General features: G+C 30.9%; 1 protein-coding gene across 1 annotated transcript; it reads right to left on the bottom strand.

Annotated features, from left to right (window-relative positions):
- Positions 1–6,258: 6,258 nt before the first annotated feature.
- Positions 6,259–12,505, bottom strand: LOC126699805 (disease resistance protein RUN1-like). The gene is made up of 4 exons (XM_050397779.1): positions 12,012–12,505; positions 8,785–9,874; positions 8,194–8,469; positions 6,259–8,091 (listed from the first exon to the last, which is right to left on the bottom strand). The coding sequence occupies exons 1-4, from the start codon at positions 12,503–12,505 to the stop codon at positions 6,259–6,261; spliced, it is 3,693 nt and encodes a 1,230-aa protein (XP_050253736.1).
- Positions 12,506–12,882: the final 377 nt, after the last annotated feature.

A 12,882-nucleotide genomic window follows, 5' to 3' on the forward strand; every position in this document is an offset into this window, starting at 1 on the left:
GTTTTTGTTCCCTCTTTAGGTCACGTGGACAATATAAATAGACTAAAATTATTAACCTATAGTTTATCATCTAATTAAAATCTATTGACAAACCGTCTCACATGTGCCTGTACCATGTGACTCGACGTAAGTATTACATATCATACAGCGTGTCTCCACCGCAGAATATTTTGTAGGATATTTCTTTTCTTCTTTTCTTTTTGTAATTTGAGATGCACTATTTGCTGCCAATAGCTGTAAAACTTACCCATCTATAATATATTATTATATATATTAAAGCAGAAACCTCATGTAGGAGTGCATAAAGTTCTGCCATGTGGTGCTCTAATTTTGCATTTAACCCATTTTTCACCTCTTTTCATTAAGTTTTTTTTACTGTTATCCAAAAGTTCATATTAATTTATTTTTACTATTATCTCATTAATCTTTTATTAATTGTCTAAGTTTACACTACACTTTTCTCTCTTCTTCATGTATTTTAGCATACTCCCCATTTTAGTATTAAAAACAAAAGCAAAAAATATATAAATAGTTAAGAACTAATAGTAATAACTAACCAAATAAAGCTATGGGGAGAGATACAGAGACATGAAAATGTTGTGGATTGTTAAATGAAACGCATTGTTTCATTATTACCAAAACAAAAGACCTAAGATTGACAAAGCATTTGTAAGAGAGAGAAAGAGGAATTTGAGTGGCCGCCACTTCCGTTATACTAGCCTCCTACCACTATCAAGCCGCCGAAACTCCTACGGGTATTTTTTTTTCTTTTATATATTTAAATTAGGGGCTTAAATATTATTTACATTTGTGTAATTTGGTTGGAAAGTTTTTATTTTGGGTATATAAGTAGAGAGAATATTTGATGCGCAATGTAAAGCCATATTCTACCATGATTTTAAATCATCTATAAGATACATGCATACACATTTGCCCACACTATGTCTTAATGTCTCCCTATCGATAAGTGGATGACGATGAAAGAGTTGGGCATATTTTCATTTAATGGTATGCAATATGTGAACATAGCACAAATTAATTGATTTTTATGGTCTTATTACTCTTTTGCATTTATTTTTGGTTTGATGATTAAAAAAAAAAAAAGAGAAAAATGAATCTTACCTTGAGAAGTATGTGTTTCTTTACTCTAATTTAGTTTACTTTTTCTTTATAATATATGTACAACATTCTCCAAAATCGTCTTACATAAAATATCACAAAATTATCCGTGCATTACATGGGCAACTTACTAGTAAATTATAAAAGTTGGATCTTAAAACTGGTAGATGCATGCTACGATGACATTTATTCATTTTCAAAGAATATGGCAATGACACATGACAACTTCCTATATTTAATTGGTATGATATGGACAAACAATGCTAAGTGTCAAAAAATTATTTGCACATGTCAATATGTTTGCCATGATACTATACACGTGACATATAATTAAAAATTTTGAATGAAATAAATGTTTTTCTTTAATATGGTATTTAAGTTCACATTTTTATTCTTATTTATGACCACTAATTCTTAATTTGTCATTTGCCTATTTATTTTCCTAACCATTCTCCTTCCAAAGACTATTCAAGTATTTTATTCTACGAAAAAGTAATTTGTTGAAAAAATACTTTAATTGAGTAATATATGTGCAATTTAATTGTCAATTAAGATTTTTTTTAAAAAAAATTTATTTTGGAACCATAATTAAATACATCACAATTAGAAAAGAAGCCTACAAGTCAATTTATTTTTTTGCTTTTTCAACACATGAAATTAAATTGTACACATATAACAATAAAATGTATATAACATTTTTCCTAACTTTTAGTTTTTGATGTTAATGATAGGAAGTGTTTTTGCTTTTATATCACATCATTATTTTAGCAATTACAATTACATTTACTTCAATTATCCACATCTATAATATTTCATCATCTTCCTCAACCTTTCATCTTCCTCATCCCCTCTTTTTTAGTTAATAAGTTTCATTTCCCTCTTCCCCTCTATAATTTTATATATAAATATATTCTATTTTTATCCCTCTTATATGCAACAAGCTTAGAAATTTCGATGAGAAATTTGTTTCACAATTGCATTTTTGTTTTTGTTCTCCACTACTAGAGGTACCTCTCTTTCTCTCTCTCTCTCTCCCACACACACATATTTTGCTATAAATCTCTAACCTTATTCATTCATTTGTTTTAATATTTTTCATCTTAATATGTTTATGGAATTCAAGATTGAACGATATTTGAAGAAAAAGATTGATTTATGTATTTTTATTGTTTAAAAATTGTTGTTATTTTTTTTTATGTTAATGCAAATATCTTTTCTTTTGGTGTTTTGATTAATCCGTTTTCTTTTTCCTTTTTTGTTTGGAGAATCAATTAGTGGGTGGTATTCTTTTTTTTATTTCATATAACTTTTGTCCAATTTTGACCCAAATATTTATTTGTATTTGCATGATCGTAGAATTCACTAAGATATGAAAATTTATAATAGTTATGTCAACATTTTTGTATCCAATATTTGGGTTATAATTTTTTTATGTTCATCCCTAAATTATACAACATTATTTTTCATGTTTCAAATAAGAAGTTTTATATCCGTTTTATACAAGTGCATTCTCCTAAAAACTGGTTACATATTGTCTTATATATTATTATTATATTAAAACTCGCTACTAACATACATGGTAAAAATTAAGCTCTACATTTAAAGGAAAACATTTTTTTAGATGTTTCATTTTCTCTATAATTTGTATCTCATTATCAAATAAATGATGATTTGGGAATAATGTGAGAGCTGTACAGATTTCCAAGTTTAAAAAGTCCTACATTCTACCATTGTCTGATATATGTGTTGCAACTCTTTAATATTACTCTGGGTTAGGGAACTTAAAACCTTAACATTAGTACACTAAACCAAAATTTAAATACATATATATATATATATATATATATTTTAATGAAAGAAAAAAGAAGAAGAAGAAATGTCATGCTGTTTCATACACTTTCTTTCATGCATAGCAAATTAGAAATGCAGTTGGGGGATACTCCTTTCTGTGGTTAAAAAGAAAATATGCTTGCAGAAGTTTTCTTCTAGATTCTTTTGAATTGAAACACTTTATGATCAACAATCAACACCCTATCTGAGCCAAGTCTTTCTATTGGAAATTTCTTTAACGTTACTCATAAGAGATGAATGATGCAAAGCTAAACACCTAGGCATCTAGCTGCCACTCGGCTGCATATGGCAGAACTGCAACGCCTTCAAAATTTTCCTGCCAGCACATTATATAGGCAAAACAACTCCATCTGCACCATCTCTGCCAGTGTTGCTTAACTGTCATCATGACCAGCTATCCCTCCACAACTGGGCACACTCGCCTCGGTACACTCCTACAGTTACTCTGATCCAAATTTGCATGATAGGCTTGCATATACCTGCAAAATAAAGCTTTACTGAGCATTTACTCTTCATAAGCACTTGTTTTGAACCCTCAAACATCACTTTGTTGAGGTTATACCACAAGGCCAACAGAGTTATGATATGACAATCTTGAGAACATCACATATTCCTGCTTATGAAAATGTAGATCCTCCGTTCACTAAGTCAACAACTGCTTCAAAGAGCAAGGATAAATGCACAAAGTTCCTAGGGTCTAATCTGACCAAAACCATACAGCCCAAGCAAAGACTACACTCCAGGAATAATTATCCAAGTTTTCCTCTTCCTCATTCTTATAAGATACAATTTCACTCACCATGTTTAGGAGATATGAGGCCATTTTAGCTTATCACACCTTGAGATAAGGATAGCTAAAATTTGACAGCCACTTGTGTAGAGTATAGCTCTCTAACCAGGTCCTGTTTCAAAGTGAAAGTGTAAAGATAACTTTAAGTACCTATTAACTGATGCAGCTCGTTTTGACTTCCTAAATGGAATCTTAAAATACTTTTTTTTTTCGTTTTATTGGGAAATATTGACATACACACTAGACCAAAAGTCAAGAACATAGAGAGGCCATAGCACAAAAGTCATATGGTATAAACCGATATAATTAAAGAGATAAATCCTGCATAAAAGGAGTTTTTAACCATCTATATTACAAATTAACAGGGCACTTACATGTGGCAGCACCTATTTCCATCAAAACTTGACATCAGATACACGTATATGACGTAACCTATTAAACTCTTAAATGTCTGGAAAAAAAAAAAAAAAAAAAAAAAAAAAAAAAAAAAGGGATGATTCTTTTACCAATTGAACGAATCCTCATGATTCATTAATATGCATATTAAATTAGCTAGGAGTATTGCTTTGTGTTTTTTGATTAAGGAAACAAACCAGATGAGAGTTTGAATTAGTGCCAATAAAGTACAAGTATATGCCATAGGAAAGGAAAAGCGATGATGCATCAACCAACAAAACTCAAATTAAGAAGAAGGATGGTGACTTACTAGTGATCTAGAGAAAATATTTGATCAACCTTCCGGGTCACTTTCACAAAATTCCTTCCAATGAAAAAATCTCAGGTCACTAATCACTCACTTGACTTCTCAAAACCAGCCATGGACATGAACATTCTCTATTTTTTAAAAAGAAATTGAATCCCCACTATTTCCATTCCCTACCCTTGTAGCTCTCCTCTGACAGGATTGGTTGCAGTTGGAATCCTCTCTAAAGGACTGGATTTGCTTATCCTACTACTGTCATGGCTTTTCTTTGATTTTTGAACTGATAATTACCCTATACATTAAAATCAAACTTATAAAATACATTGCCACATTAGTGGCAGAGAAAGGCTCTTTCTTCACGCTTGCCTTGTTCCTATAAAACCAAATAGACCATAAGATAGAGACAAAAGACAACGAGAAGTACTTAAAGTTCTCTAAATCGCCCTGATTTCTCTTCATCCATGCCTGAATCAAGTAAGGCTGAATGAAATTAGTTGTAATGGACATATCAAAAACAAGAACATACCATAAAGATGAAAATGTAAAATAGGCATGAATGGTTTGCCTTGGTCATGATCCGAAATGGGCCTAGAAAATTTCAAGAACATCAAAAAACCAAAGAACAATAGTCATCTGTCAAAAACTTCCATAATTAAAGAGCAATTATAAAGTTAGTTTTAAAGTATTAATATCACAGATCAATATGGTAATTATATTACAGACAGAGGCAATGCATGTGATTGGCTATAGTAACCTTTGCATTCGAACTTGACATTACGTATTTAAGCTCCTGAATGTCTAGGAAAAAAAAAAAAAAGAACAGTGGCAAACAAAAGAAAAAAAAAATCTAACAAACAAAATGCAAAGGAAAAAGATGTTTTTTAAGATGAGATTCAAATACTATTAAGGTTTCCCCCATGGACAAGGATCACATGGGATGATAAGGTGTAAGATATTCGTAAAATTGCAAAATAATGGCAGCCCATGGCTAAGGCCATTAAGTAATACTTACTATTCAATAGAATCAATACTATCTATTATTCACATTAACTTTTTGAACTTTGTGTTCAATCATCAATGGCAATCTTAAATTCATGGTCCCTGCCTCTTCCATCTTCACCTAATTTGTTGATTACAATTAGTGGCATTATTAACTTTCTGAGTTTTGTCCTCAATTGCAATCATAAATTCATACGATTCTTGTTAATTAATTTTGAACTACTTGTGATGCAAATAATATGAGCTTGTGCTCAAGGACTTCTACATAAGGATAGGGCATAGCAAAGAGTCCAGTTTCTGGACATTAAATCCACAGAGCTAAGATTTTGATACAGCAGCTCTGGTTGGTAGAATTGAGAGGATGTAGCAGAGGATAGAGTCCGGTAAGCAGCTAGTAAAGTTAGTGTTCGTGTTACTGAGCAAAGGAGAGGGGACTCTTACAAGTCCTCACTGTCACATTTCTCTGCATCTCTTTCCTCTCTACTCTCTACATTAATTTGATTCAATGTGTGTGTTTCACATTGTGGAGATTCTACACTTAATGAAAATTTGATGGAGTGTGAAGCTTAATTTTAAATAGAAAAAAAAAAACATGAGATTGAACAATAAACTAGTACATTTGGCAGCAAAAGCTTCCAGTTTTGATGTTTACTTGCTTTTGATCACATTATTTCTTCTGTTTTTAAAACACCAACAAAAGCATTAATAAATGATCACATTAACAAAAAGAAAATGCAGAAACCTACAGAACTTAAATTAAGAGGAAAGATAGTGACTTACCAAAGAAAAAAGTTGATTAACCATCCGGGTTACTTTCATTAGATTCGTCCCAATCGCTTAACTCCTCATCACAGTCCTTGTACTCACTTAACTCCTCACAATCAGAGTTACCATGGGTTTCTGTGTGCCTTTTAATCCTTTTTGGGTTTGATAAGTCATTAGAGCTTCCTTCTCCACTAAGTCCAGCCCCATCGTAATCATCACAACTTCGTTTGGCTTTGTTACATTCCACTATCATAGCCATGCTCTCATAAGGAGAGATGCTACTGTTGCTATGCTGGGCCATTGTTCGGTCGAGATCTTCTATGTCTTTATTGTATATCATACTAAACCCGCATTTTTTAACCTCCTCACCTGGACCTCCTGTTTCAATTTTTATTCCAATCTGAGTGAATCCATTCGCATCACTTTCAGACAATAATTTATTTGATTTCTCATCGAAGAATTGAGGAGTTACATAGAGTAGCCAAAGGTGATCTGGTAAAACCTTAGGAATTAAGCTACTGCCTAGTGCAGGAGACATTCTTTTTCCATTGGCTGTCAATGAACAGTACAGGGGAATTAAGCAACTGATTTGGTGATCAACATCATGTGAACAAAACACAATGCAAACAACAATTCCCATCCACTCATTATACAAATGAGAAGGTTGTTTTATATTCACTTCAGCCCCTATGCTTTGGTGCCTAAACCACTCTAGCATTTCACTTCCTGGAATAACAATCTCATATTTCTCAGTGGGAGAGAGAGAGATCTTAAGGGACTTTTTTATCCCTAAGATAAACCAATCTATGCAGCTTTGATTGTCAGCCAATTTAAAGCAATTGTGAAGAAAGAGAGATGGTTCCAATAAATCTCTTGATTTTAATTGATCTGGTAACATTTGCAGTGAAACACAACCTTCGGCATAAATGGATTCAATATTCAATGGAAGCTTTGGCAACGATCGAAGACTAGTGCAATTATCCAACACCACCCATTTCAAATTCGAAAGTTGAATGATGCTTTCCGGAAGGCAAACAAAATCATTTCCACTTAGATCCAAAAGTTCTAAAGAGAATAAGGAACCAATATCATCAGATATTACCTTGAGATTGCAATTGCTTAAGTTCAAGCCGGTCAAAGAACATGCACCTAATAAAGAAGAGAATAGCACATCCATGGGATCAGGACTTCTTGGCATTGAATAAAAAGGGAGGAGCTCATTCCACAATTTATTAGATGATGATGATGATGATAACCCCTTACATTCATTGAAAGACAGTGTTTTAAGATTCTTTAAGAGACCAATGGAAGAAGGGACCTTTCTTATAGCAGTTCTACTCACGTACAACCGCTCTACACTTTCGGCATTCCCTAGGTTCTCTGGCAGTCTATTTAGTTTTGAGCATCCGTAAAGATCGACTAATCTAACCAACTTCAAATTACAAATGGTGCTAGGTAAACACACAAGATTTTTGCAATCCCATAAACTCAATGAATCAAGATTAGTCAAATGCTCAATTGATGTGGGTAGTTTTGTAATTGCAGTACCACCCAAGAGAAGTGTGTGTACACGTTTCATGTTTCTCCCGAATTCTGGAATTTGTTTTATTTTTGAGCATCTGGAAAGATTAAGATACGTGAGACGATCCATTTCAAACTTGTTTGGAAGGCTTGTGAGGTTCTTGCATCCTTCTAAATTAAGAATAGTAAGCATTTTATGAATTCCAATTGACGGGTGAATCGTACGTAAATTTATACAATCTTCAAGAACCAATGTCATAAGATTTGGGACTTTAATGATGTTTGGGGTTTCAATAAGTTTTTGAGATTTTGTTAGCTTGATAAATTTCAACATTTCAAAACTCTGTTGAAAGGCAACCAAAAAGAAAAGTGTAAGAACATTAGCTTCAAGTCTTCAACAAACAAACTTAATAAATTAAAAATTGTATAAGATTACCTAAATTACCTTTTTTCCTTTCCAAAGTCGTTCAATGTAGCTACAACACATGCAAAGTTCAACAAGCTCATTTGATTGGAAACTTGATGGCAACGATTTCAAAGGGTACCCTTTCCAATCAAGAAATCTTAAGCTATTGGGAAGATGTTTAAGATCATTCGTAAGATGAACGCCACAAATTTTGAGCAATTTTAGATATTGCAGCTTTGCAAAGGCTTCGGGATTCCAATCTACCATTTCTGGTACATAAAATTCTAATACTATGCCTTGAACTGCCTCTGTTCCCTAATAATAAGAATAAGAGAGATTTGTATAAAATGTATTATTACTACACTATTATAATTTAAACTCCATTATTCTTTAAAAAAAAAAAAAAAGATATGCTGAATAATATGATAAGATATATGCTTAGTTTCTCTTATACCCTTTACTGTAGTTTTTTTCTGCACAAACAAAGGGGATTAGTGAATTGCAAAATGTAGAATGACCAAACTTACTCTATATTAGACTTTGTTAAATAATATAAAAGAGTATACACTCAAGTTTTGAAGGTAACCTTTTCTCAAAAAAAAAAAAAAAGTTTTGAAGGTAACCTCTTACCTTATTATTTGTGAGTACATTGTTAATGTCCCGAAATGACCATAGTCTGCTACGCTTTCCAGGTTCTTTAGGGCACTCTTGGTAAACTATATCCCTACCCATTTGTTGTAGTAAATCATGCATCCACAATCTATTGCCACGAACTTTTATGAGAGATTTCTCAACAAGAACCTCCATTCCAACATTAGGGGAAAGGTGAAGATAAGCTAGTATTTTTACTACATCATTTTTGATCTTATGATTAAAGAAACACGCAATGTGTAGGAATATTTCCTTCTCTACCTCATCAAGTCCATCAAAACTTATTTTAAGTACTTTGAGGATTTCATTATTAGGAAATTCTTTAAGCTTATTTAATGTACTTTTCCATTTATCAATACTTCTACCGAACAAAAAAGAACCCAAAATCTCAATCGCTAAAGGAAGACCATTAGCATAATACACAATATCTTTGGATACCTCTATATAATCCTTGGGAGGATGGACTTTTTTAAAAGCTTTCAAACTCAAAAGATGAAGAGCTTCATTATAATTCAATCCTTCAACGTCAAATATTTCTTCTACTTCAAGTATTTCTAGTAAATGTCTATCCCTTGTTGTTATGATAACTCTACTACTTGAACCAAACCAAATACGCTTCTCAGCTAACTTATTTATTTGGTCTAATTGGTTTACATCATCAAGAACGAGAAGAATTCTTTTATGACGTAACCTATTCTGGATCACTGAAACTCCATGACAAACATCTTGTATACTCATACTTTCATTGAAAATTTGAAGAATAAATTGTTCTTTTAATCGCACTAAACCCTCTTTTTCATAAACTTCCCTAACATTTGCAAGAAAACAACAACCTTCAAATTTATTAGAAACCATATGAAAAACAACTCTAGCAAGAGTTGTTTTACCAATTCCCCCCATTCCCCAAACCCCTATAATACGAACATCATTTAATCCCATAGTCAAACATGACTTCAATTTCTCCGCTCGAGAAATTATTCCTACTTGGTCTTTGATATCTTTTGAGTATGCATAAGTCAATTTATGCCATAGCTCTCCCACAATGTTTTGGATAATTTTTGATTCTGGCCTGCAATTAACAGAGAACAGTATATTTTGAGTTCAAACCACAAAAAATGGTCTGAAAAGAAAAGAAGTAGAAATCCAATGTTTTATTATGTTAAGTGAATAGAAACTTATAAGTTAAATGGCTTAAGACAAAATAGAAAGAATCATGAACATGTGTGTAGGTATGCTTATGGTTTAAAACAAGATTAAAGATAAGGAAGAGTATTTTTTTAATTATTTAAGAAAGAAATATGTCAAATAGAATTAATTACCTATTTGCCTTATTATTATTACAACTATCATTAAGCCCCTCCCTGCTATAAATGTAGTTATGTGTATACTATATGAGAATACTACATCCACAATATTTTCACAACACTTTTACAATAAATCATGAGTGGTAAGTTGTTATTGGTTCTAAACTTCTAATTTGAATCCACAACTTAAATTACTTTTTTGCCCACTCATAATAGCTAATAACAGCCTATCACTTAAGATTTGTTCTGAAAATATTGTGGACATAGCATTTCTCATAATATATTGGAGTGGAAGTTCAATAAAAATCCAAATCATCATATATATTAAACTAATGTGCAAATTATTTTAAAAATCAATTACGAATCGAAATTAGATTCTAAATGAACTCCAATTTTGTTTAATTTTCCACTAATTTGATGCCAAGTTTCTCTATATTTTAAAGGGGTTTCAATTTGTGCCTTGTGTCATTCAATCTCTCATTTTGTATAAAATTTCTTTACATGTATTTTCATAAATATAAACTTACAAAAAAAATCATAGTAAAAGTATATTATATTTATATGTAAAACTTTGAATGCATAATACTTACAACCTATTCAAGACAAATTTTAAGTGCTTCTAAAACTACTTCTAACCCTTTTTATATGGATCCCATATTAAACCACTTCTAATCTATTTAAACTAATCCGGATTTTCTTTTAAAAACAAAAAACTTATTATTGGTCGAACTATGAATTTTAATGAAAAAGTACATGATGCTCTAAAACTTGGTTATTCATATATTATTTTAAAAATGAACACTTGAAAAAAAAAATTAAGTTAAGAAGTAACAATTTTTTTTTCATTTTTTATTTTATAAAATAAAATAAACAAGAATTAAAAATTTGCCAGTTTTACCAAATAATATTCTTAAAATGATATTTTAAGAGTTTTTTTTTTTTACAGAAATAATTACAACATGTTGCTAATCCCGCAGCTCGAACCCTTTCCACCCTAGACCCTCAAGTACTTTGTACATGCGGAGGTGCCAATTCAACTACAAGGAATGACCATCATAATATTAAATTTATGTAAAAATTATGATATGCATCTAATTATATTTATTGTAAATGTATCTATGCTAAGGTTACAAGCTAATTAGATTCCAATGACACTTTAAGTTTGTGCCAAATATCATATCAATTAGATTTCACATTTTCTAATTTTGTGTGAATTCCCTCTGATCTAAACTACTTATAGTATGTTTAGAACTATGAGCCGAATTAAAATCACTTCTACTCATTCTACTTGATGCCTAGTAAAAACTAGTGCACTCATTTTAACCATTTAAAGTTTTCTAAAAAAAAAAAACCCCTCTCATATCTATTAAAAAAAACTATCATTAATTTAATTATAAATTTCTATGAAATTTTTTACTATATTCTAAAAATTGTCTTTACCTTTTCATTACCTCTTCATAATAAATCAACTTTCACAACTTACATGAAAAATATAAATAGTTACACGAAAATAACAAAAATTAGGTTAAGAAATATTAATTAAGTATAAGAATAATTCAGCAAACAATATGTTCTTTTAAACTAAAATAGGGCAATTAATAATGAATAATTTACATCTCTAGCAAATGTTATCAATTCTAGAACGTAATATTATTAAAATAGATAGGAACCTCTAATATGTATCTAATTAAGTTTATCATTAAATGCGAATGTACTTATAAAATAAGTTACAAGCTAGTAAACAAATTGATTTGAAGCTCTTTTTTCAATAAAATTTTATTTTGACAAATTATTTTTTGTAAATATCATTAATTCCTACACTACTTTAAATGGAATTAAGTGTGATTCAATTTCAAATCTCTTCTTCAATCTAAAAAAAAAAAAAATGTTAAATTAAATTACCCATCCTGCAAATGCCACCCTGAGAAATTAGCCACTTCTCTCAAAGTAGCTCTCCATTTCTGCACCTTCTTTTTGTTCTCCTTTTTGTGTTTAACAAAAGCTTCTGCAAAAGTTCCTGTCTGCTTTCGTACATCTGATGGATCCACTTTATAAAAAATAGGTAGAATTGTCATTCCAGTCTCTTTCATGCATTTAATGATCTTTGCAAGTTCATCTAGGCACCATATTGAAGATGCATAGTTTCTTGAGAGAATGACAATAGCAAATCTGGATTCTTCAATTGCTTTCAAGAGCTTTGGTGAAATTGATTTTCCTCTCTCAAGTTTTTCATCATCTCTAAAGGTAAAAATGCCTTTTTGTTTCAAAGCAAAATATAAATGGTCTGTAAAACCATTGCGTGTATCCTCACCTCTAAAACTGAGGAATACATCATATGTCCAACAAGGTGTGAAAGAAGAAGATGATGAGGCTCTTTCAGTGTCCATAGAAGCCATTGAAAATATTCTGATAAACCGTGAACCACAATTTATTAGATAACAAAGTACATTCAATTAAATTTGAACAAAAAATTAGAAGGAAAATAAATAAAAGAGATGGATTCAATAAAAGTGAGAACTTAGGATTTGGTGAATCACAAGGATTATAAAGCTCTAAAACTTCTTGAAACAATGCCACCGTATATCTGATACTAGAAGAAATTGTAAACTTATATATATATATATATATATATATATATATATATATATATATATTCTTTTTTCTTTCTTTTTTTATTCTTAGGCAATGTCCTATCTATTGTGGTTTTTGACCAATTTAAGTTCTATTCATATTGCTTTCATTCTATATGTTCAGAATTCAGATACTGTTATGA

The sequence above is a fragment of the Quercus robur genome, chromosome 9, assembly GCF_932294415.1.
Source record: "Quercus robur chromosome 9, dhQueRobu3.1, whole genome shotgun sequence".
NCBI lineage: Eukaryota > Viridiplantae > Streptophyta > Magnoliopsida > Fagales > Fagaceae > Quercus > Quercus robur.

Excerpts from the sequence above, each read along its gene's own strand:
- LOC126699805 (XM_050397779.1), bottom strand. The coding sequence starts at position 12,505 with ATGGCTTCTATGGACACTGAAAGAGCCTCATCATCTTCTTCTTTCACA. Across the intron at positions 8,470-8,784 it reads ATGTACTCACAAATAATAAG|GGAACAGAGGCAGTTCAAGG; the intron begins GTAAGAGGTTAC and ends TCTTATTATTAG. Across the intron at positions 8,092-8,193 it reads GACTTTGGAAAGGAAAAAAG|AGTTTTGAAATGTTGAAATT; the intron begins GTAATTTAGGTA and ends GCCTTTCAACAG.